Source organism: Zosterops lateralis (genome assembly GCF_965231275.1).
Source record: "Zosterops lateralis genome assembly, chromosome: 6".
Classification (NCBI taxonomy): domain Eukaryota; kingdom Metazoa; phylum Chordata; class Aves; order Passeriformes; family Zosteropidae; genus Zosterops; species Zosterops lateralis.
The window spans coordinates 36,755,440-36,780,692 of NC_139761.1; the positions used below are offsets into that span (position 1 = coordinate 36,755,440).

At 38.8% G+C, this 25,253-nt stretch overlaps 1 protein-coding gene across 2 annotated transcripts; it reads left to right on the forward strand.

Annotated features, from left to right (window-relative positions):
• Nucleotides 1-700: 700 nt before the first annotated feature.
• VPS39 (VPS39 subunit of HOPS complex) lies at nucleotides 701-25,055 on the forward strand. 2 transcript variants are annotated; one of them, XM_083863715.1, is made up of 25 exons: nucleotides 701-1,016; nucleotides 2,758-2,823; nucleotides 4,061-4,125; nucleotides 4,889-4,931; nucleotides 5,912-6,006; nucleotides 7,236-7,334; nucleotides 8,034-8,126; nucleotides 9,640-9,823; nucleotides 10,346-10,466; nucleotides 10,821-10,941; nucleotides 11,710-11,839; nucleotides 13,023-13,165; nucleotides 14,014-14,157; nucleotides 14,704-14,845; nucleotides 15,105-15,191; nucleotides 17,117-17,190; nucleotides 17,769-17,867; nucleotides 18,121-18,238; nucleotides 18,722-18,850; nucleotides 19,159-19,261; nucleotides 20,197-20,242; nucleotides 20,546-20,695; nucleotides 20,853-20,987; nucleotides 21,531-21,622; nucleotides 22,902-25,055. In XM_083863715.1, the coding sequence occupies exons 1-25, from the start codon at nucleotides 944-946 to the stop codon at nucleotides 22,975-22,977; spliced, it is 2,628 nt and encodes an 875-aa protein (XP_083719841.1). In that variant the 5' UTR covers nucleotides 701-943; the 3' UTR covers nucleotides 22,978-25,055. The 2 variants fall into 2 exon arrangements, with proteins under 2 accessions (XP_083719841.1, XP_083719842.1); XM_083863716.1 differs by lacking the exons at nucleotides 701-1,016; nucleotides 2,758-2,823 and adding an exon at nucleotides 3,562-3,610.
• The last annotated feature ends 198 nt before the right edge of the window (nucleotides 25,056-25,253 follow it).

Here is a 25,253-nt window from a genome sequence, read left to right on the forward strand (position 1 = left end):
GCATTTATGTTGTATGCTATGTTGTAAAGTCTGAAGATGGCAATGCTTCACAAATAATTTGCTCTCTGGAGTACAAACATGTGAAGTCATTATTACCCACTGTTACTGAAACATTTCCTTTCACTAAATCAGTGCCGTGTCCCTTTTCCTTTTGTAGGGATCTGTGGTTAAAAAGACCAGCCCTATGCCTGAGCCCTTAGGCCTTTGGCAGGTTGCAGTTTTGCTATCTGTGAAGAGGGATCTGACTTAGCACAGTTTTGTGCTTTAGCACAAAATGTTCATTCCTGAGCAGAAAGGAAACTGGATGCAAGAATGCCGTGCTTGTTCTCCCATTCCTGTGCTTTGACCTTCCAGCACAGAACATCCTCAGTCCCTGTTTTCTACAAGTGGTCCCTGTTGGTAAAGCTGCTTGGAGAATTTTGTACCATGTGCTTTTTGAGTTTGGTTTCGTTAGTTTAGTTTCTAGGTCACTAAATTCTGAATGTTGCACCTCTTCATGACAAATATAAATGCAACTGTGGCCGGTTCTGGCAGGGACACAATAACAAAGATTTCCTCCTGGAGACTGAACTTCACAGGCCAAGTTCATAGGATGAGTTCATTAAAGTAACACGACCTCAGAAAACAGACATGTGCTTGCAAGATACGCCTCGCTGTTCTCACCTGGTTGCCGCAGGTTCTGCAGGTCAATTTCTGCCGTCGCGGAGCGCGGCGGGCGGGGACAAGCGGGGCGGGGACAAGCGCGGCGGGGACAAGCGGGGTGGGCGGGGCCGCGGTGCGGAAGCGGCGCCGGGCGGGCGCTGCCGGAAGGGGCGGAGCCGCGGGCGCGGGGGCGCTTCCGTCGGGGCCCTTCCCGTCGGGGCCGTTCCCCCGCCCCGCCGGTGCCGCCTCTGCCCTGCCTGGGCCGAGTGCCGCGGCAGCCGGGGCCGGAGGAGCCGCCGCCATGCACGACGCCTTCGAGCATGTGCCGATCCTGGAGAAGCTGCCGCTGCAGATCGACTGCCTGGCGGCCTGGGGTGAGCCGGAGGGGCCGCGCCTCAGCCCGAGCCGCTCCGCTCTCCCGGCCCGGGCGGCGTGGGAGCGGCTGCCCCGCCATGCCCTGCCCTGCGGCGGGCTGGGGCTGGGGCTGGCAGCACCGCCCGGGCCCGGCCGGCGGACCCTGAGCGGCCGCGGCCCTGCCGGGGCGCCAGAGCCTCTCCCCGGGTCCTGGCGGAGCCCAGCTCCGCTCCCAGGGCCGCCGGCGGTCGCAGGCCCCGCTGCCCCGCCCTGGCCTGCCCAGCCCAGCCCAGCCCGGCCCTTCCCTGCCCTGCCCGGCTGTGGAGGAGGCTGCCAGGACTCCCAGGACTGTAACCCTGGGCTGCCTAATTTCTTGCTAAAAAAGCATTCACTGTGTTTTGACTTAAGCTTAATTTGGAGGGCCGGTGGTGTGTTGAAGCCTTAGATTTGGAATATGTTTGCCCGTGTTAGTGATACGTAATTGTAGGTTGTATTTTTGTGCGTATTTGAGAGTCAAGATTTTGGTCAGTTGGCTGCACCAGCTTTTCTAATGATTGGGCTTGATAAGGCTTTTCAAAGCTGTGAGCAGCTGCCATCAGATGTCCTACAATCATGCAAAATCGGCAGTTTAAAAAGCTGCACACACCATGGAATTGTGACCCAGATTCATTGTTTTGAGAAATTATTTTAAGAATGATATCCTTACACTGTATAGTTCTGTTATACAGTACTTGTTTATGATGGAGTTACATACTGGAGAGGATGTAAAGATAGTTTATTCTTTCACTGCAGTTTTTATCTTTTTCTCTCTTTGAAAGCATTGATTTTGCTGAACTAGGAAAAAAAGCCTAAACATACAGACTTACAGCAGTAGGGTTTTATAAAAAAGATGTGTAACTATGTCTGTGCAATGTTTCTACCAAGTAATAGAAGAAAGGTCTTGCAGGAAATAAGATTTTATTAAAATGCAAATGTCTTTAGTGATGAGCAATCACTAGATGCAGAAGGAAATACTCATCTGTGCTGCTTTCCTATATGATACTCAGTGAGGGAGAAATTCAGTCATATTTAACAAGCCTGTAAAGATTCTATGCTTTCTGTATGGCGTAAATACTGTAAAGAGGAAGAGTCTGAAACTGCCATAGAGTTTGTATATAAAGGCCCTCTTTCATAAGAGGACCTTTATATATGAATGATTCTTGGTTGTCTAACCAATCCAAATGTCTCCAAAGCAAATGCCACTGTCCTTTCAAACATAGCTGACTATTTCAGAGAGATATTTTAAAAACCTGACCTAAAAAAAACTAACAGTCAAACCCACATAAACTTGTTTTTCTTTCTGACAGTACTTCCCATTATGTAGCACTGTTCCTCTCTGAGAGGTAATAATGTCTGAAGAATAGTTTATTGCCACTTTTGATTGCACACAAGAGACAATGGTTTGCTTCTTTACTTTTGTATGAACTAGTGGGATGTGATAGCCAGGCTGTCTGTTCTCTTTTACTGCCTGATCTTTGGCTATCCTCTCCTGAGAGTTAAAGCTACTTCTGTGCACTTCCACTGGAGAGTTGATAGGAGACCTGCGTAGTCACTACAGAAAGTCCTTTTTGGTGTTTGAAGCAAGTTTCCAAGTGTTCTGATAAATCTATTATAGCCCCATAATAGGCACTGTAAAGAAGATTAACTCTATTCCAGCCAAAACCAGCACATCTGTGAAGGGCAGTATTTGTTGAACTAATTAGACTCTTTTTCTCTTTGTAGAGGAATGGCTTCTTGTTGGTACCAAGCAAGGACATCTTCTGCTTTACAGGATCAAGAAAGATGCAGGTAAGTTGATTTTAAGAATGGCACAAAAAAGTTTTTATTTTTATTTCCTGCACTTTTAGAGGCTGTAGTCATTTTAACACAAGTGTGATTAATTGCTGATTTTTTTTCCTGTGTAGAATTTCATGCTTGTAAAGTATGTTTTATTTCAGGTTTCTCTGTGTTTAAATTTATAATAAGTGACTGTAATTATTATGAATACGGTACAAATATATGTAAAAGCAGTGCAGTGTGTGAGTTGCCAGAATTTTGATGTGTTTCATCTTTTAAAGATGGACTGGATTAGTGAGAGAGCAGATACTTTCAGTGGGTCCATGAGCATCATGGATGGGGAGGAGGGATAAATACTAACTACTTCTGTCAAGTATTTACTCTTTCCCTGCCTCTTTGACAGTCCTAAGTGCTCATAGTCTATTCTAGGAATGCCATAAATACAACTGTTCTGGTTTTGGTTTAGTTAAAATTGATTTCCACTATAGTGGTTTGTATTTCATATTGCCTGCTGTTATGTAGAAACTGATGTTATTGAAAGCAGTAATATTTTGCAGCATGGCGCAGGGAAGTAAACACCAAATGTAAGTTTCCAAGTTCATCAGCTCTTGGAAAGATACTAATTTATAGCTAATTGGATTCTAGAGACTGAATTCAGCTTGATTTTTCTGAAACTTGTAGGTTATCTGTCCAATTGGAACATGCTAGTCTTGAGTTGCTAGTGTCTTATCTCACATGGTAAATTTCTCCCCCTTTTTTGCATCAATGCCAGGAGAGGTTATGTCATCAGAAAGTGTCTGTAAGTCTTTCTCCCTAAAACTCCTTCTAAACTTTTGTGGTGTAGTGTTTATTCCTTGTCTATTTTGCAATGATGTGCACCCTAGCAATTTAAGTTGCTGATGTTTGATAGTGTGGATAATATCTTTATGGATATCTTTGTATCTCTGGGTTTCAAATTACTTAAATATAATGCTTGTAATGTGAAACTTGGGCAAGGCAGAAATGTAACTACCATTGAGACCATCAGCCGGGTACAAGAAGTGTAATTTACATTTTCATGACTGTGTAGAAGACCCTCTGATGCATTTAGTTGTGGTAAAAGTTAGTACAGATATATATGTTCAAGTGTCATTCTTCCAGTGTTAAGTGTTCAAGTTTGCCGTCATAATTATTTGTAATTTACTTAGTGTAAGATATACACATTCATGAGCAACTTCAGTTTACATACCCTCTTCAATCTTTCTGGTAGGTTGCAATAGGTTTGAAGTGACACTAGAGAAATCCAACAAGAACTTCTCAAAGAAGATTCAACAGGTAGGAAATACCATCTTCTTGATGTGGAGACAGTTTTCGGACAATAAATGAAATATCAAATGTACATCTGAAATCTCTGCTGTGCTCAACAAAAAAAATTCCCACAGTTATAGATTTTCTTAGAGGTGCAATAGCCAGATGTTTTTGCCCACTCCTCCCATAATAAGCCTGGTTTGATTGCTAAAGCAGAAATCAAAAAATTGGAACATGCCGGTTTATTTTTGGCTTTTGTTAGCAGTAGATCTTCAGTAGTTCTGACTGAGAATATTTGTAAAAATGATGGTAATACATCAGACTGTAATGTCTTATTTGACTCCCAGATGATATCCTATAGGAATGTGAGTATAATTCTACTTGAAATGTAGAAGTAAAGTAAGTAAAGTAACTGCCAGTCTTGCTGCCTTTTTTATTTTTTTTTTTTTTTTGAGAATTTGCACTCAATGATTATATTGATTCCAGGAAAAGCACCTTAAAGATTATGGATCCTCTTTCAGTATGCAACACTCTATACATAGCTTTAGGAGTATTTTTGTATTAGTAGCATATCAATGTTACAGCTTTTTGTACCAGCTTAGGTTGCAATGCTATGTGCTAGCTTGTGAAAAGTGAGTGTAAATGAAAAGAGTTGCAGTAGCTGAAGTTGTGAATGGAAAACTGGCTTGCTGTTCTCATGATTTTGAGATTTTCTTAGGCTATCTATAATCAAGCCTTGTTCAGAGTTTTAGTTTATGAATGGAGTCACTAACAGCATTCTCCCTTTCAGATCCACGTTGTTTCTCAATTTAAAATTTTGGTCAGTCTGTTAGGTAAGTGAAGAAAAGTGCTTCAAGATTCAAAGAGCTCTTCTCAATGTCTGAATGTGGCACCCTTTCCACACCTGCACAGTGGCCTGGTTGTTGAGAAGTCATTGTGTAGAATTTAGCTTTGCATTTTGCAAAAGAAGCATTAAGCAGCATAGATTGAGAGGCAGCTTTGCCAGCTTGGACAACTGAGCATTAATGCTGATTTGTGATTAAGAATGAAGAAGTACAGGCATGCTCTGAAGTGTCTGTGTAAAATATAGTCTGTATTGGCACCTGTATGTGCACATATATGCATGCATGTGTATGGGTGTGCACTCTATGATAGGAACTAAAACTTCTGACCAAATCTGCTTGTTGTGTCAAACCTACTGGTGGCATCTTACCAAACTTATTTTGTATGCAGATGTGATCTTTTACTGTCTTGTGGAAGTTTTAAGTTTGCTTGGCTCTGGCTTTCTTTTACTTATGAGCTTCTAATGTCTTTTTGCTTATGTTACTCCTTCTTTCTTTATGGTCTGCAAGTCCCAGCTCTTTCACCTCCAGCATGTGTAGATTTCTGCTGCTTGTGTCCTCTTGTGTGCAAAAACTTGACCATAGTACTCTACATTTTCAGCTGTTCCCTTTCCACTAAATTCAGGAGCCAGTTCAGAATGGTCTTTCTTTGTGCAGTCTTCCATCTTGAACTTGCTCTGTTCTGGCCTACTTGCTGTCCCTTCCAACTCTGCCTTCCCTTCCTTGGTTAGCACATATTCTCAGTACTTCCCTATAGTTTTTACCAATACTGATGTTAATCTTCTTTTCTGCATTTATTGAATTTGTATGTGGCTTAGCATTTTTCAATTTTTGGGAAAACACTTCTTTTCTTTTCTTGCAGCTCTTAGTTTTACAAGTTCTTTTTATATAAACATAAAATACAATAACTTGTTTGACTTAGCAGTGACTCTACATGTATTAAATAATAATTGGAATTTTGTTTAAAACAGAAAATAACATTTATGTCCATGACCTGCTGACATTTCAACAAATCACCACAATTTCAAAGGCAAAAGGTGCATCTCTCTTCACTTGTGATCTCCAGGTAAGGGGAGGAATACAGCTGTCCTTACTGTTTGTAATAAAGATTCCTTTTTCTTCTTGCTGCATAGAATAGGTTTATTTTGTGTTAGATGAAAATTTCTTGGGTACTAGTGCTTTTTAAAATTACTACATTTGCCTAAGGCAACAGTTTTTAATTATTTTTCTTACTCTGCTTCACAATGTATTTTCCTGTGCCTGTTGTGATTGTAGCTTTTGATACAGAACTTTTGATACAAGACTTCAAAGCACTTTTGTCCTATACTAACTTTGGTCTTCTTTTTCAATAGATCCCCTTAATATAAAAGCCATTCCCTTTCCTTGCATTGCCAGTGTACTAGCTCATTGTGGTTTCCTTCTGCAAGCAATTCTGTCTCTGGGTTTTTTACATTTTTCTCTTTATTGGCCCAAGGAGTCCTAGAGCAGTTGTGGTTAGATTCAAGCCCTAAAATGGTTCTGTAAGGTGTAGCAGTTCTCTGTTCATTACGATCATTATGATCTGGTTCATTAAGTGACTCATTTCTATTCAAGTGAGTTTCTCAGCTTGCCCATGTCGTTCAGACACCTTCTTCATAATCAGAAGAGATGGTTTAGTGCTCTTCATCATTTTTTATCTTTTTGCCCCATGGAAGGTTAATGTTAAATATTTTCTAGGAAGTGCTGGGGGTTTTCTAGACATGAAAACTAATGTCTTTCAAAGCACCTTTTCATCTGGCCATTGCAAAGTGATTCTTGTTTGTGTGTTCAGGCACTTAGCTTTCCTAGTATTTCTTGTCAAGAAACCTTTCCAATAGATTAGAATATTAGATTATTAAGGATTTTATCAGTTAGTATAACACATTCTTCATGTTATTCTATTTCCTCACCCCTCCTATACTGAGGGGTTCCTATAATAGAGTTCCAGCTATTTATCCTAATTTCAGGGTTCGACTGATAGCTCTCTACTTTTCTTCTGTTTGTGTGTGTGTATGCCTTTGGTCTTCTTTTATTTTCTTGGATTTCCTTGATGTCACAGTCCCTGTCAAAGTTCATTTTTAAGTATCCTGCCACGTCCCCTGCCTCCCCCCTCCTCCTCCTCCTCCCATGCTTCCTTTTTTAGGGAATGCCCTTCTGGCGTGGATGAACAAAGCTGCTCTTCAGTGAACAGCTTTGCTTCTAGCAGAGACTTCTTTTGGCCTTGTCTTACCTTTCTCTCAGTGAGTGCCTGTGAGTTAGGCCTGTCTGTTTTCACAGCAATCAGATACAGGGGAAGAGGTGCTGAGGATGTGTGTGGCAGTGCGTAAGAAGCTACAGCTGTATTTCTGGAAAGACAGAGAGTTCCATGAACTACAGGTGAGTTGTGTTCTTTCTGTAGCCAGGATGTCTCAGCAGGGAGGGTAATTACTCTTTTACTGCTTGCCATGCAGTCCCTGTTACAGCAGAGGCACTGCTGACTTTCAAAACATTGATGGTTGGTTCTGCAGAGATTTAACAATGAAACAGCAAGTAGAAGTGAAAATAAATGTTTGAAATTACAGTTATTTGCATTGATACAGTTTCATAAGTTAAAGTAAGAGCTGCATCCTATATTTTAATGTTCTAGTTGTAGTAGACTTTTAAGTACTTGACTTTTAAGTCAGTGAAGTGTATTAGCATGCCTACCTTACAAAAACATGGAAGTGGGTGCACTTCTACTTAAAGTTTTTCAAGCATGTCTTTAAAGGTAGTTATTGACAAGTGTAGAGAGCTGTAGAGAGTTGTGAGTACTGGAATGAGAAAACATAACTAATTGAAATGGGTAGAGGCTTTTTCAGCTACAATGCTCTACTAGAAAATTTTCTACTAGAAAATTATCAGCTAACTCAGAACAAACCTCTTTACTGTGCACAAATCTAGCTTTTTGCTGAATACTACCATTGCAAGAGCAGTAGATATTGGGCATAGGTGGTGGGGAATAAGGTGTGGACAAGAGAGCAGCCTGTTACACTCTGTGTTGCCAGATTTGACTTTTGCTTTTTGTTTATAACAACTGGTTTAACCTCTTTTCCTCAGGGGGACTTCAGTGTACCTGATGTACCCAAGTCTATGGCCTGGTGTGAAAACTCCATCTGTGTAGGCTTCAAGAGGGACTATTACCTGATACGGGTAAGACAAGGCTGTGTAATAGTGTTTTAAGAAGATCTGGGTAGGAGGAGACACTGTGGAGGCTGCCCCTGTGCTCAGGAGCTTAGCTAACAGATTTATGAAAAACTGCATCTGGTACTCCTGCTATTTGTGGTTTTGGAAAGGGCAGTCAAGGCCTGTCCTTTTAAACTGGTATTTTGTCAGGAAATGATCTTCTGTTTGTTGCTGCTGAGACCAGTGTTTGCACTCTTGCAGGAAAAAGGAATTGGAGAAGATACATTTTGTTTTGGCAGCGGTCTGTGTAAATTCAGTTTGCATTTTATTTAATGTATTAAGAAATAAGATTAGCTCTAAAAGGACAAAGAGACCAAAAATAACTCATCTGGTATACAGTGAGCTTAACCATTCTTTCATTTTTCATTCTCTAGCTGAACTGTAATTGTTTGAAAGCCTCTGAACTTACTGGTAATTTAATATTACAGTTTCCACTTAGACTTAATTTATGATTATAGTTCTGCCTTTACAATTAGCTTCTGCAGGTATTATAGGAAAATAAGAAGAGAGAGGATGAGAAGATGAGGTGCACCACACATGTACATGTAGAACATAGGTGGCAACACTGATCTGTAGTCAAAAGGAAAACCGCACATAATTTTTACAGTCACTTGAAACTGATGCTGCTCACAAAAGAAGGGATGCCTTTCTGCAGTGCTCTCCTAGGTGTTGATTCCTGCCATTCTAGTGGTAGGAGTAATTGTGCAGCTGCTCAAGCAACCAGGGTGGAGACCAGCTGTCCCAAGTGTTTACTGTAGGTTGGCTCTGGTGCTTGACTAACCTGTCCTTTAATAGCTTTGTTTCACTAAATAGACAGGAAAAGTAGATGTGTTTTTATGGAGTTATTTTCTGGTGGCTAGCTAGCTGATTTATAAAATGCTTGACCTGTAACGCAAGGTAAGCAGCAAGAATATGTGGCTGGAGTTGAAGAAGGATTCTCTGTTTTGGTTCTTATATCAGCTCCTGGAGCAGCAATTTCTTGTGTGGGTTCAGTTTCCAGTACAGCATGTGGCCAAAATAATGAGTGGTTAGGGCAGGGGAAAATGGTTAGGCAGGTTTCTAGGCTTTTAGTTCGTTGGTTTTTTTTGGGTTTTTTTTGGTTTTTTTATTGTGGCAGTGCTCACCCACGCCAAAATAAAACAGTGTTAAAAGTTTTGGCCTAAATGAAGTGTTTGAAGGCTTCAGCTGATTTTGCTGCTGTGCTATTACACATTTTATAAACTGGTGTGAATGATGTGCTCAGACGTATCTCAGACATAAAAGTAATTTTTTTTTATTGCAGAATGATGTATAAGCAGGATAAATGATGATACGCAGAAACTTTTATTGATTCTCTTTAAATTTGCACTTGTCCTGTTAGTGATTAGCCTGGGCTGCAAAATCACTCTACGAGATTTTGCTTTAGTCTTCTGAAGCTTTGAAGAAAAGGTTATTTTCCAAAACACTTTCATTCTTTTTTAATGTTTTTTTATTATCCTAGGTGGATGGAAAGGGATCCATCAAAGAACTGTTTCCCACAGGGAAGCAGCTGGAACCATTGGTAGCTCCTGTAGCAGATGGAAAAGTTGCAGTTGGCCAAGATGATCTAACAGTTGTGCTTAATGAAGAAGGGGTCTGTACTCAGAAATGTGCCTTGAATTGGACAGATATTCCTATAGCCATGGGTGAGAAGTAGCAGTTTGTTTATGGTTTTGTTTAAATTTAATTTTTTACTCTTGTGTATGTGATAAAATCATTATGTTTGCAGTATTTTGAAACCGGCTGGATTTGGAGTGTCACAGTTTCTACAGTATTTTAAGTTGTACTCTGGGGAAAGTTTCATGTGTTTGTTTTTGCTTCTTAGCCTTCTTGCTTGTGGTCTGTGGGCCTCTCTCCTCATAAAATAGGTGTATTCCATATCTTTTATAAAGGGACAAAGTCTGAAATGGAAGGTAGTGTGTTAAAGCACTGTAGTTCTGGGCACCTGAGTGCCTCAGAATTTCCATATGGCGAAGGATGAGCAAAAGGCTTGGAAGTAGTCTGTTGGCAAATTGATGGCAGTGTTGGGCACTGAGTTTTGTTTTCAATATGAAAAAGGTGCACATTTCAAGGGGATGAAAAATTGAAGAGAAGCCTTAAAGTCACAGCTTGTTTAAAGGAATGCCTGAGAACAATCAACCTAAATTTTTCACTTGTTTCACAAACAGAACACCAGCCTCCCTACATCATTGCTGTTCTGCCAAGGTACGTGGAGATCCGCACCTTTGAACCCCGGCTGCTGGTGCAGAGCATTGAGCTGCAGAGGCCACGCTTCATCACCTCTGGAGGGTATTGACAGAACACATTACCACTATTCTCAGCTGGCTGTATGTAGCACTCTGAAAAACTGGGAAAAGAGCAGCTTTTCTAACTCTCACCTTAAGATGTAGCATTGAAGCAATCTGTTGGGTTTTTTAGGGAGATTGGTGGAGGCCATACCTTGAGGAGGAAAGGATAGAGTTGAGACTCTTGAAGAATTTGTGACACTGGAGATACAGTCTTCCTTCTGCTTTGCAATACTGCTCCAGTTGCTCTTGGATTGATCCATGTTTGTAATATTGGATTGGGTTTCTTTTAAGATAGGATATTCCTTCTTTCTGAGCACTGAAACTTAATAACTGATATTTTTTGTCTTGTTTACAGCACAAACATTATATATGTGGCAAGTAATCACTTTGTTTGGAGGCTCATTCCAGTGTCCATAGCCACACAGATCCAGCAGCTTCTGCAGGACAAACAGTTTGAGCTAGCTTTGCAGTTGGCAGTAAGTACTCAAAAACTTGACTTTGCAGTGGATGCAATTGTGCAAAAGTACACAAAAGGATGTTTGTATCTGCTTAACTGTAGTGAGTCCACTAATGAGTCACTCAGTGTAACCTCCCAACTGTCCACTTTGCACAAACTGGTAAACTCTAGGCTTTTTTGACTGAAGTTTTAGTTTTGTGGTGCTTTTATTCCTTATTGATCTGTTGTGGTGTAGATTTTGAGAAATCATCTTGTATATGAAAGATTATCTCTCTTAGCTGTTTAATTGGTTGCCTTCTTTTAGATTTTGAAGTCAGTAGGACTTCAAAGTCTTCAGACTGCTTGTAAACAGTGTAGTTTGGAGTTGTGAGTTTTGTGACATGACCGTTTTTTGGGTAATATTACTCCTGAAACAATAATTTGTTAGAGATACTGATGAAGTATCTTTATACTGTTCATACTGTGTTAGGTTTTTTTGGTTTCTGGAAACTCCCCTTAATTAATTGCATTTTGAATGCTGACTTGAAAAAAAATTTGAAAAGACAAATGAATGAGCAGACATTTGCTGTGATGGAGCAGGTATACAGGTAGCCAGAGATAACCTGGAAGATCTGAAGCTATCTCAGTGACACAATAAGCATAGACATATACCATCAGTGTTCACTTGGAGAGAGTCACTTTTTTTCTTTCTACTCTCTACACAGGATAATGATCCTGTTAATTCTCTAGGGTGTTTCTCATACGAGGCCCAAAGGTTTTTAATGTTTGTTAATTTGTATGTATGCAGGAAATGAAAGATGATTCAGATAGTGAGAAGCGACAACAAATTCACCACATAAAGAACCTCTTTGCCTTCAACCTTTTCTGCCAGAAGCGTTTTGATGAATCCATGCAAGTTTTTGCCAAGCTTGGTACAGGTAAATGCTTGGGTTGGCATTGAATCACTTAAGTTAGGAGGAATGAAATCAAGCTCACTGGCTATTTTATGTGTTTTTTTGTTTTCTGTTTTGTTTTAGTTTAAAACAGTGTTATCTTGTGCAGATCAGTCCCCTGTGAACAGCAAATAGCCTGGGCAGCTATGTAGTAATTTCTTTGGTGGAGCTGGTGATTAATTACTTAATAACTTAACTACACAATTAAGTGCAATTAAATAATTAACTACACTTCATAAATTAAGTTAAATCAGGAGTTTGCCTTTTTTACAGAATATATTTGTATTCTAGGGTGTTTTAAAGTATGCACAGTACGTGCACAGACCCTTTGAAATCAAATATTTCAGCAGCTGCTAAAAGCCTACTTGTAGGTTGGAATAAAAAAAGAAGGAACATCTGTAGATTTGAAAAATCATGGGACTCAAATAAGGATCCTTAACCCTTGGTTTAGCCAAGATGCTGAAATGAGGAGGAAAGTTTTCTGTGCTTTTGGAAGTCACAGTAGTCTCTGGTGCAGTTCTTCTTAGTCATATTAGGGCTATTGGAAGAATACTTGAAGACTGAACTGTACTGTAGAATAGTGCTTAAGACAAAGATTATTTTTACTGGTGACAGAGTTCTCATGTGCATTTAAACCTAGCACTTATTTTCATGACACACGATGTTTACTTTGGAAAACTACAGCAAAAAACATGGACTGAGAATTCAAAGTATTTTGAGCTTGAATTAGAGGATAGTAATTTTGAATTTGCTTAAAATCTGTGAAAGCGGATGTGCGTTAATTACAGATGGTACTAATTAGTTTTTGTTTCAAAAGCACAGTAAATCTCTTAAAACATTGCTTGTTCCTAGAAATCCTGTCTTACTGTCACAGTGGTTAATGCTTGGCTTCTGCACGAAGTGCAGTAAGATTGTAATAATGGCTCATCCTCCCAACATACCAGGTGCACGGGTTGGAAGTTCCAGTGTGTGGACTTTGAAACACATTTTACTCTTGCTTCTTCTGCATTGTTACAGCTTCTTTTATGTAATGAGCAATTTTTTTTAAGGCCTTGGAATCTTGTGGATGTACAAGTAGACTACAGACTGCTCTGTTAGAAAGATAAGCTTGCTCTAAGTTAGCAAAAATAATATGAATGGTTACTAATACCAGTTATTTTTTGCATAGATCCCACTCATGTGATGGGTCTGTATCCTGACCTCCTGCCCACAGATTACAGGAAACAGCTGCAGTATCCCAACCCCCTGCCAGGGCTCTCTGGGGCAGAGCTGGAGAAGGCACATTTAGCTCTGATAGACTACCTAACTCAAGTGAGTGCTCCTCTGCCTGGTTTTAGAGCAGGGTTATTCAGTTCTAGCGTGCTTTGTTGGTTAACTTTGATGTGCAGGAAGCAGTACACCTAGTCCAACTCTGTCATGCTAGCCTTAATGGGCTGTCTTTGTGGCTGGAAAATATGGCAGCAGCTCCTGAGTGAGCAGGGGAAGTGGAACACATGAGATACCCTATAGATACGTGGAAAACATCATGTGTGACTGGAAAGAATTTCCTTATGGATTGGGATTTGAATGCGAGTCCAGTATTATTTCTAGTATTCTTCTGAAGAGAACTTGAGCCCTTCATTTGTTTTTGTTCAATGATTATTATTAAGGGCACTCCGTCCAGGGGATAGGTTGAGGGTATGCAGTAAAAAGGTGGAATGGGAAATAATGGGCATTGTAAATTCCTGCCCTCTTTGTTGTAACTAGAACCTGAATTGGTTGCCATCCTTATTAGAGTAAAAGGAAGGTTGTGCCTGAAGGAGGGATAGGTTCTATGCCTAGTAGTGCAAAATCTAAATTGTTTTCCAAATGTTTTAAATGTTTCCTGTCTTCTCTAAAATGTCTGTTCAGGTTAACAGAATTTCCTTCTGACAATTTTCTCAAGACTCTGGACATTTTGCAAAAGTATAAATATGCAAAACAAATGTATACACCTGAATATGGTTGTAAAGTTTGTATTGAATAGTTAATGACAATAAAATTCTTTGGGAAACAGTTGATTAAAACAAGTTATTAAATTGGCTTAATTTAACCTTTGTAGTTGGTGGGTTATATATGCTGAGGTGAGATGTAGAAATCCATGGCCTTCTCCTGTTAAATTTTTGTTTGATGTCCTGCAGAAAAGGAGTCAGCTCGTGAAGAAGCTAAATGATTCTGATCATCAGTCCAGTACCTCACCTCTCATGGAAGGAACACCCACAATCAAATCCAAAAAGAAGCTGCTACAAATCATTGATACCACCCTGTTAAAGTGTTACCTGCATGTGAGTTTCTGTCTGACCTAGAGGCTTTGCCATGTGAGCTCTGTTGGAATTACATTTAGGATGGAGGATAAGGAGCTACTTCAGAAATTCTCACACAACTGTCTGTCTTTGATCTAAAACTAGTTTCTAGTTAACTAGTTTCTTTACTGGTCAGGAAGCAGTTTGAGGGAGTGAGGCAGATGTGTCTGTTCTTGGTAGTGGCCTCTGTCAAAAGAAAGTGGCTGTGTATTTTGAAGGTCTAATGAATGCTTTTATTGCCTTATACTGTTAAACACAGAAAAATATGATCTTGGCTGTTAGATATTTTTTCAAAGCCTGACCTCTGTTGTTGAAGGGGAGTAGCTTTGATGTGTTGTTTCCTTTCTGTCCTCAAAATTATGGAAATTAACATGGACCTTACTGTAAGATGTTAAACTGTCATTTCTTATTTTTCTTATGCTGTGGGGCTTCCTTGCTCCCCTATCCTCACTTCCAACTTGTGTTTCATACTGTACACTTAGAAGGTGCACTTCCAGTGAAGTTTAAGTGCTCCCTTTTTGCTTGCAGACAAATGTAGCACTGGTAGCACCCCTGCTACGTCTGGAGAACAATCACTGCCATATTGAGGAGAGTGAGCATGTACTAAAGAAGGCACATAAGTATAGTGAGCTGATAATACTGTATGAGAAAAAAGGTCTGCATGAGAAAGGTAAGTATAAGGTTGGGAGAGGAGGAGGAGGAGTAGAAGCATGTGTCCTTTATATTGTGTTTTGACTTCAGTGAGCAGGCAGTATTCTGAAGAGGCTGTTTAATTGCTATCTTATGATTAAATCTGTTCCTATTACAATTTGATCTGTAGGTTCAAAACAAAACTTTGTTTTGTCTTCAGTAGCATAACAGGAAAATGTTTTTGTGGTTCATGTTGGAACTAGCTGTTAAAAAGGAATTAACTTCTTTTGTTTTGAAAGCATTACAGGTACTGGTGGATCAGTCAAAAAAAGCCAACTCCCCTTTGAAGGGTCATGAGAGGACAGTGCAATATCTGCAGCATTTGGGTGAGTGTGGAAAAGAGTAGTATTTTTGTGAGGTTTTTATTCTTGTTTGGCTTGGTGGTTATTCTACTGTTTGGCAGCTTTCTGGAGGCTTTCAAGCTGAAAAGGTACCCTTTTTATTTATTTTGGTTTCTTGCATAATGCAACCTTCAAGTATTAGCTCAAGGGATTCAAGTTCTGTTGAAACTAATATCTTATTGGAAAATATTTCTTATTTCTGACTAAAATATCCACTTGGAGAAAATGGGCCATAGTAATTTGAATTTTCTTCCAGCGATGATACATCATTCTGAGTGAAGGAGAAAATCTTTACTTTTTTCTATCCATTTTTTGGCACTTAATGAAATATTCTTAGGTAGTTCTCAAGTAATTACAAATTCCTCCAGCCTTGTAGCTATGGTCTTTTATGTCATCAAGTATGTGTTTCTGATGGGTGTTTGATACTTGCCTTGTGTCAATAGAGTAAGCACTTGTTTATTGCATCAAAGCAAATATTAATTGTGTGACTAGCCATCAACAATATGCTTTATCAGTGCACAGGAGAATGATATATTTACTGGGGTGGTAGGTAATTTTCTGTGTTGCATTATTCTTTTTATTTTTTAAAATACTGTCATGCAGAACCTTTTCCTATTCTAACTCATGTTTAAATTAAGGATTTGTTGCTGAGGAGCTTCAGAAATTCCCTGCCTGTGGCCTGTGTGAATCCCCATGCAGATGAATGTTATGTGCTGAGGGAGCCAGTTGTTCTGTTTTGTGGTGCAGTGTGGTGTTTACCTTTTAGTGTACTGATCAATAAGCTTTGGTAGTTATTTAGGGAACTCCTTCTCTCCTCCTGCCATTTTTGAGTAGGTTTTAATTTTGTGTTTTATTTGCTTAGAATTTCAGCAAAGGCAGCTTGATCAGTGTTTTGGCAGGGAGCTATTCTAATTAATGTCACGCTTCTTTATAAGGGGTTAGACTCTCTGTTTTACATGAGAACTTACTTTCATGAGTTGTCCTGTCTTTTTTTTTAAATTTTCTCTCTGAGGCTAGCATGCCCTGTAAAAAATAGAGTTCAGCAAAATTCAGACCCATAAGTTTACTGCCATTTGCCAAGTCACACTTTTGTTACTGAAACTGTGAGATTGGCTATTCTGGGAACTATTTCAATTGTTTTACTTCACAGTGCACATAATTCTATTTTTTTTAATAAATTCTGCTAATATGAAGATGCTGCTTGTTTTAAATACTGTGCGATGGAGAAAAGCAAACAATGCCTTTTTATAGAGTTGCTTTAAGTTTCTGTTTCTTGTATAATTGTGTTATGTTGTTTGGGCAGTGAATGCCTCAATGATTCTGAGCAGGAGGATGAGGGGAAAGTCATGTTTTCCTAACATGTTTTATTAGTACTGTGAACCAAATTGTCCAAACTATAGTGTTGTTTTTAAAGGGGAAAGTCCTACATTTTGCTAAAAGCTGAGAAGCTGTTACCTGTCATGTAGTTTCTATGCCAGTTACTTCAGTACTATGAAGCTTTACTACTTGTTATAAATTATTTGACCAGGTGCTGTAGGAGTCATTAGATTGACAGGCTGGAAATGGACGGAAGGAACTTATAGAAATGGAAAGTTCATTTTTCTCTACCCTAATAAAAACAAGTAGAAAAGGGAAGACTTCTGGAATGTGATTAAGGCAACCAATCTTGGTTTTGGGCTGAATTGTTTACATTTGGTGACAGTATTTGAGTTAATTTTTGTTTCTGTTTGAAATCATGTTTGTGAAGCAATGAAATTGTGGCTTTGGAATGAGTGATTTGCTTGACTTGAGCAACAATTGGATTCTTCATGTAAATTAAGCTTTGCTGGCTCTGAAAGCATCTGCTTGTGTTGTGAATAGATAGATATTTAGGATTTTAACATTGATCACTGCTGCTTTTTGTATTCAAGGCACAGAGAACTTGCACTTGGTGTTTTCCTACTCTGTCTGGGTGCTAAGAGATTTTCCTGAAGATGGACTGAAGGTAAGTGTGGTTGAAAGAGGTACCTTGTTGTTGACATTCTTAGTGCAGTATATGGAATTGGGATAACTCATTGTAAGAAGCTGATAAATGCTAAATCCAATTAAATATATAATTTATGTTTTCTGTATTTAGTACTGTGCTAATGTTAGCAGTAGATAAAGCAAGTCAGTTTTTCAGTTTTCTTACACTTTTCCATTCTTGGAACACCTTATGTTATAAAAAATAGCTGGGAATTTTTGATACAACGTGTCATTGATGCCACACTTTTGCACAAGAGCCTAATTGTATTTAAATGTCAAATGTTGATTTGCCTATAAAATTGACTCCCTGTATTTCAAAGGTGTTAGGCTGTGTAGGAAAAGAATGTTCACTAGGGCAGAAGTGGGGATGTTTGTGAATCTTTCCAGATGTGAAATAACTTCTCAGTGCCTAAATAAGCTGCTCAGATTTTTTCATACTTCTGGTGCTTACTCTTTTGACACACAATGATACGCTGGGCTTCAGAGCCTCAGAGAAAAATATTCTGTGGCACTTGAAAAAATGAAAATCACCAATCTGAATAAAGTTTTATTTAACAGATATTTACAGAAGATCTCCCTGAAGTGGAAGCTTTGCCACGAGACAAAGTGCTCAGTTTCTTGATAGAAAATTTTAAAAGCTTGGCTATTCCTTACTTGGTAAGAACTCAATCTCTACTAGTTTATTTTACTTTCAGTACAAAATGTTACATGTTAGATGTAGACTTAGGAGTTGGAGCCTGATGCTGTCTCACAGAGTGCTAGCTGTGCCGTAAGTTCTGCAAAGAAAACATAATTAAAATACATGAAGTCTTGAAGTCAAGTTTGGTAAAGGCATGCATGGAATTGTTGCTTATAAAGAATTACTTCCCAGAGAAAGTGTCTACAGCTAAGCTTTAACTTGTATTTACAGGAACACATCATTCATGTCTGGGAGGAAACCGGTGCAGACTTCCACAACTGTCTGATCCAGCTGTACTGTGAGAAAGTGCAGGGCTTAATGAAAGAATATCTCAGTTCTTTCCCTGCAGGTCTGTTTAACTTTTCATGGTGGGAGGGCCAGGGGCATGGGACAGCACAGGGGAACCTTCATATTCCATATTGTTGTAAGCCTTCCCTGTTGACATCCAGCATAAGATACTCAAGTGATGGGAGGGAATTAGAAAACAGAAGTTGTGGGTTTGTAGGGTAGTCTAGTTTATTCCCTCTCAAGAGATCTTAGGGGATCAAGCAACACTTTGTTCATAATTAAGTGGAATGGCAGCTACTGCTCCCTGACTTCTGCATGTTAAGGATAGGGAATGGTTTTGAATAACTTAAGTATTGCTTTAACCAACCACTTGATGTGTTTTTAGGAGTTGAAGTTAATTTGTCAGGCACATGAGTGTCCCAACCCATGTAACAGTTCTATCGTCATTTAGTTGCTCTTCATAATGATTTATTTATCTTCTTCTGTGTACTCCAGTGGTGAAATAGTTGTAACAATTTAGCTTATGTTGTTTTCTTTCATATAGATAGAGCTCCGGTGCCTGCTGGGGAGGAAGGAGGAGACTTGGGGGATTACCGGAAAAAGCTGCTTCTGTTTCTGGAGAAGTCCAGCTGGTATGAACCTAGTCGACTTATTAGTGACTTCCCCTTTGATGGTAAGTTCTGTTTCCATAGGTTAATTAAACCCTAGCTTATTGTATTGTACAGCAAAACTTCCTCACTTATCATACCCTAACTTTTTGATGAGGCTGAATTACTCAATAAATCTGAAGGGATTTTTTTGTTAAGGTTACTTACGAATTCATGAAAGGTTTCTAAGAGTAGTGTGAAATGTAGACTTACAGTGTCAGTGTAACTTAAACTGTAGCTGGAGCACAGATTAATAGATATTCCTGTTAGTCTGGTCAATAATTTTGTCATTTCTCTGTGTAGCTATTGATTTAATCCTTCATGCTATCACTAGGTCTCCTAGAGGAACGTGCTCTGCTCTTGGGTCGTATGGGGAAGCATGAGCAAGCTCTGTTTATTTATGTTCATATTTTGAAGGACACCAACATGGCTGAAAAGTAAGGATTTCTTTATTTTATATTTTTGCAAGACTTATTTTGCTGACTTCTGTATGGATAGGATGTGTAATGAAATGTTGCTCTGTGTAGAGCATGATCACTAAGTTTTCAGGATCTTCTGGGTTTTCACATTTTATTGACCTTAAAGCTGGGTGTCTGTTTTTACAGATGCTGCTGCTGTCTGCTTGAGGTTTACCTTTTCATGCTCTTCTGTCATTGTGCTTTAGAGCAATATGACCATCATCAATGAATTACTACTTTCCACCTATCCTTAGTTTGATCTTGTGTGTTGTTTTGCTTCCTTTCTGTTTGGAGAGATGTTCACTAGCCCATGTTAAAAAGAATCCTCTTTAGTAAAGGTACAGCATTTTTCTATGTGTTTTGTGCCAGGGAACCTCCTGAGTGAATCAGAAGTACTCAGGTAAAAATAGGATTACACAACACTGGCAGGTATATCTGAACACTGGGGCCTGTTCAACATGGTTTCTTTTAAAGCTCTTTTCAGCAAATGCTTGTTAGAGGGCATTCAGCCCTGATATGCAATGTATACTAATGGACAGCTTCTTTTTGTGATTCAGGTACACTAATTAGATATATTTACACATAGGTTTTTATGCTGAGTTGATTGGAGGTATCTTCCCCCCCCTTCTTCTTACACAGCTAAATTAAATTTGGCTTCTGCATTAAGGCTTTTTAAGTTGATTGGAAGTGGGAGACTTGCACAAAGTATTTTCTTCTCTCAGCATTGTGATGCAGAGTAAATGGTGTAATCCTGCTGTGCAGTTTGAGGAATTGATCTGAATCAGATGTACAGGCACCTAACTTGGATGACTTCAGTAGTCAGAGCATTTAAATGTTTATTTCTGTAAACTGATTCTTTGGGTCCCATAACTGTTTCTGTATTTGACTTGATTCTTCTCTGTTGATTCTTCTAGCTACTGCCATAAACATTATGACAGAAACAAAGATGGCAACAAAGATGTAAGTAGCTTCTTGTTCATTAAGGAGGTAAAAGGCTATTCATACCTTGTTGGAGACTTGAAAGTTCTTGCTCTGTATAGACTTATCTCTTGGAATTTAGGAATTACTAGATGATAGTGGGGGGCTTTTTGTAGAGAATGTTATTATATCATTAGATTTGAGCCTATATTAAGAACTGCTTAAATGCGCAGTTGAGAATTTTGGATGACATGGGTACAACTTAGTACCATTGCTGGGTTTTACCAGCACTGTCAGTTGTGGATACCTGCAGCAGCTTTAGAGCTTCCCTTCTGTGTGCTACAGGTGTATCTGTCCCTGCTCCGCATGTATCTCTCCCCACCCAGTGTTCATTGCCTGGGACCAATCAAGATGGAGGTGCTGGAACCCCAAGCCAATTTGCAGGCTGCTCTGCAGGTTTTGGAACTGCACCACAGCAAACTGGATACCACTAAGGTAAGTCAGACCTGCAAGTACTCAGTTTGTGCCGTTGGCAGGAGGTTACAGTAGGTACTGGAGTAGGCAAGTGAATGGATTGTGTCAATATAAGTGTGTCGATTTCTGCTCTATTATGGTCTCTATTACTTTCTAACTTTTTCTAACTATGTTCCAGGCAATAAACCTACTCCCAGCAAATACACAGATTAGTGAGATTCGCATCTTCTTAGAGAAAGTACTTGAAGAAAATGCTCAGAAAAAAAGATTTAATCAAGTGCTCAAGAATCTTCTCCATGCAGAATTTCTGAGGGTAAGCATCCACCACCTGTTATTTATTGGAATAATGTTTTAAAATACATTCAGTATTGAAAGTTACTGTTTCTTATAGAGGATGGATGTCCTCTAGATGGTGCTGTAATGCACCTGAAATTTAATGGGAACCATGTAGCTTGAATGTCCTTTTTGCAGGACATTTTTCATTTTAGTTTGGATGAGATGTTTGTCTTTGCTCACTGTACTGTGGTGAGCACTGCAGAATCATCTCAGACAGCTTGGACTGGATTTCTTTCAAATCAGAGGAAGCAGTTCAATTGTTCACCTTAACACCCCTTTAGTGGTTGAATGCCTTAAGCTGTGGACCAAGGTGAAAGTAAAACCCTGTAATTCATACAGTGTGGGTTTTGGGTGTTCAATAGCACCTGCTCAGCTCCACAGACCTGCTTCTTCTGTGCTGCACAACTTGGTAATGTAGATACAGCCACTGACAGTTAAATGTTGTGATGGTTTGCAGTTCCATCAGACCAAGGCAAGGCATTGCTTTTTGAGCAGCTTGGATTTTTTTATCCTTCTTTAGGTCCAAGAGGAGCGGATCTTGCATCAGCAAGTAAAGTGCATTATTACAGAGGAGAAGGTGTGCACTGTTTGCAAAAAGAAGATAGGTAACAGGTGAGAGAGCTGGGTAAACTGAATCAAATATTCATCTGGTACACTTAAACTAAGAATGTTGGAAAACTGAATGTATATATAGCCAGAGAGAACAGCAGTATGAGGGAGCTATTTGAAGAGTGTTTGAATTACAAATTACATTAATTAGCTGATGGTTAGGAATACTTTAAAGCTTTGGTCAGTGAATTTGCCACAAGAGTTTAATCCTCCTTTCAACAAAGGAGTATAAAACTCCTTCAGAAACTCCCAAGATTTCTTTCTTCACAACTCTAAAAGGAATAAAATCGGTCCTCATACTGAATTTTGAAAAATTTAAGAACACTGCCTAAGAACCTGCTTCTTAACTAGAACTGAGGAGAATGATATAAAGAATTTTAAGCGAAGATACATGTGTAGTTTTCTATATCTGATGCCTTTATGGTTCCCTGACTGATTTATGTTTTGTAGCCTACATACAATAGAATGTTTACAGTAGAACTAATTTGCTTGATGATTTGGATGTCAATGACCTTGAGAGGAATTCAGTTGGTTAGAGCATGGTGCTGATAACACCAGGCTTGTGGGTTCAATCACTGTACTGGCCATTTTCTTGAGTTGGACTCTTATCCTTCTGGGTCTGTTCCACCCCAGAATATTCTGTGAACTTTTCTTCTACCATTCTTAGTAGCTAATTTTGTGTTAATATAGAATGCAAAATTCATTTGGGTTTTTTTTGTCTTCTATTTTGTTTTTTTTTTGTCTTTCAACTGGATGGAAAAGCTACATGACTTAGTCATTATTTTCTTCTTGAAATGAGCCCTTCTGAGATACCAGTAGCATTAACAATGATAGGGAAAGGTTCTTTTCCCAAAACATTTTAATAAACATCAGTGTAACTATTGCTATGCATATTATTTTTTTTGCTTTTAACATGCAGCATCAGAATTGAAATTTGCATATGCAGTATTGTTTTGATTGTCTAGAATTTTTGTAGTGCTGTTAAGTTCAGCAAGATTTTGAAGGGCAGGCATGTCCCTCAGTCTTTAACTTGTTACCAGTGACTTCCAAGTAAAGTGTTGCTACAGAAATGAAAATAGATTTTAAAAACCTCCAAACAAACCTCTTACAAAATCCATAGAATTCTTTTGTCTGTTTTCTCTTTAATATGTTCAGGTTATAGTTTAAAAAAGTGTCACTATCATAGGTCTCTCTCTGATTCTGCCCAACTTGGATGCTCTTGTTTGAATATGGAAAACTGTTTGTCTTGACAGCTGATGTTTGTGTTTTGTTCTCTTTACAGTGCATTTGCTCGATACCCTAATGCAATAGTCGTGCATTATTTCTGCTCCAAAGAAGTCAACACACTGGACACCTGACCTTGTCATGGTCAATAATCCCAACATTCATATGGAATTCAGTACTGATGACTAAGGAAGTTGATATGTCTGAGATTTTTGTGGCTTGTTGCTAGGTTATCTTACACTGGGTAGAAGTCATTTGTATCTGCGGACTAACTGTACCTACCCAGCAATATTGATTTACTAGAAAATGACTCTAACTATGCTGTTAGAGTGCTGGCAACTACACTGAACCTCCTAGTCCTCAGATGAAGAATAGAAACTGATTTTTGTAGTGAGTTTTGTAATACACTCCAGCCTTGCAAATGAACTGTTAGACAACTGTTGGACGTTCACCACAAATCAAGTTTTACAATAAAATGTTCTTTCTTAGGGTGGCAATGTTGTGATTTGGCCTTGTATGTAAGTATTTATTCAAAAAAAGAAAATTTCCTGAAAGTCTTTGCAGCCATGTAAGTGTTACATGGAGATCACCAGGTGTTTGCCATAGAGGAGGCTTCTGTGCCTCTTTCTAGACATAGGAAGTGTAATTTTTATCTCAGCGACAGAAATGGTTTAAGTGCTCACCAATGGACTCTCTATTGATATTCAGTGTTTTTGCCCGACCTTCTGCTAAGTAGTTTCGCAGAAGATAGACAGACAAATTGTAGATACCACTAAGAAGCATTTTTCCCCCTTTTTGTTTTAGTTTGAGAGCTATAAATTGAATTAACTTTTGTGTTGTTTGCACTGACTATGTTCACTCTTTGTGTGAGTGGAAACTTGGAGACTATTTGAAGAAGTTTACATCTGCATTCAAAGGAAAAAAACAAAGAACACCCTGTAAAGCAATTTCTGGAAGGAGTGAACTCTAGTTACTGCTTGAGCTTCTGGACTATGCTTGAGACTTTTGTATATAAATTCTTTAGTCTCTGGTTCACTTTCCAACATTGAAGTAAAATCCAGACTGTTTCAACATCTGTGTATTTTAAATGCTCTAGAACTGCATTCTGCTCAGGCTGGTACTGTTCTTAAATTACTCTTGGGCCAGAAGTCTTAACACAAGAACTAAATTGTACCATACTCACTCTAGACTGTAATATTTTTGTCTAACTTATTTTTTCAGAAACATTAATCAGTAGCAGATTGGTACGAGTGACAAACTGTTTGTTGCAGAAAGAATCTGTTGGGTGGTAATGAAAAAGCAGTAGCAAATAACCCAACAGAGTGGCTGTTTGACTCCCAACATCCTGGTCTAGCAATACTTATAAATAAGTCATTATTAAGTAGTATGGAGCATGACATGTCACTATCAGATATCACATCTTAAAGAACAAGCTGATGAATAAATCTTGCCTGCCTAAAGTGTAGTTGAACCTCAGTTAACATTACAGGTTTACTTAAATCATGTGAGTGTTTTTTTAGGAACAGATCTGCTGAGAGATAGGAGCAGATCTGATAAGAGTCCTAATTCACTTTCATTTGCCAGTGTTAATAGTTTCCCTTGCTAACTGTTTTTTCCTTGTTCATATATGTTTGTATTTATTGTTAATGCATTCTTCTGGATTTCTTAGTCCAGTGTTTTGCTCGGATGTCTTGGGCAGTATTGCTACTGAAGTCTTTCTGCAGAGGCTGGATAGAGGGAATCTGTGGTGTTAATGTTTTTAAACCTGTATTTCTTCTGTTTGAAGAAGAGAGCATAAAAATACACTAGATTTGCACATTCTGTATAGATCTTTATATACAAGTTCAGGTACAGAGGGAAGATGGTTTGGGAGAGTTGTGTTTACAGGTCATAGAGAATGAAGAGAGAGTATTTAAAAAGACCCTACATTCTTTGTATATGGATATAACAATGCTACTCTGATTTTTACTTATGTTTAGTACTGGTAGTATGATTTTTATTTACCTTCATTATCTGTTATCAGGATCTTCATTGTGCTCTTACTTACAAGACTAAAGTTGTGCCTCTGTTCATCTCCACTGTATACCTTTTACAGAAATGTGGTTTGTGCTGTACTTTTTTTTTTTTTTTGGTTCATATAATGTGCTTTGGGTTTACTGACCATACAGCAGGTTTTATAAAGCAATAGGTTGTAATAAATATCGTGAACCAGTGTGTGTTTCTGTCATTGTGCAGTTAAGCTTCACTGAGCTGATGCAGATTTTATTTTTTATTTGTATATTAGACCTCCTTTTCTCCTGAAAGCCAGACCCAATACAATATATCAGTATCTCTTTTGCTTTAGTGTCTGTAAATCAAGTGTGGCCATGTCATCAATTCTCAATGTAGGTTTTTAAATCTACAAGTTTAT

What these genes read in the sequence shown, in the direction of transcription:
- VPS39 (XM_083863715.1), top strand. Translation starts at nt 944, where the DNA reads ATGCACGACGCCTTCGAGCATGTGCCGATCCTGGAGAAGCTGCCGCTG. An exon ending in GAGAGTTCCATGAACTACAG is followed by an intron (nt 7,335 to 8,033) that starts GTGAGTTGTGTT and finishes TCTTTTCCTCAG; the next exon opens with GGGGACTTCAGTGTACCTGA. An exon ending in TCTCAGTTCTTTCCCTGCAG is followed by an intron (nt 18,239 to 18,721) that starts GTCTGTTTAACT and finishes TCTTTCATATAG; the next exon opens with ATAGAGCTCCGGTGCCTGCT.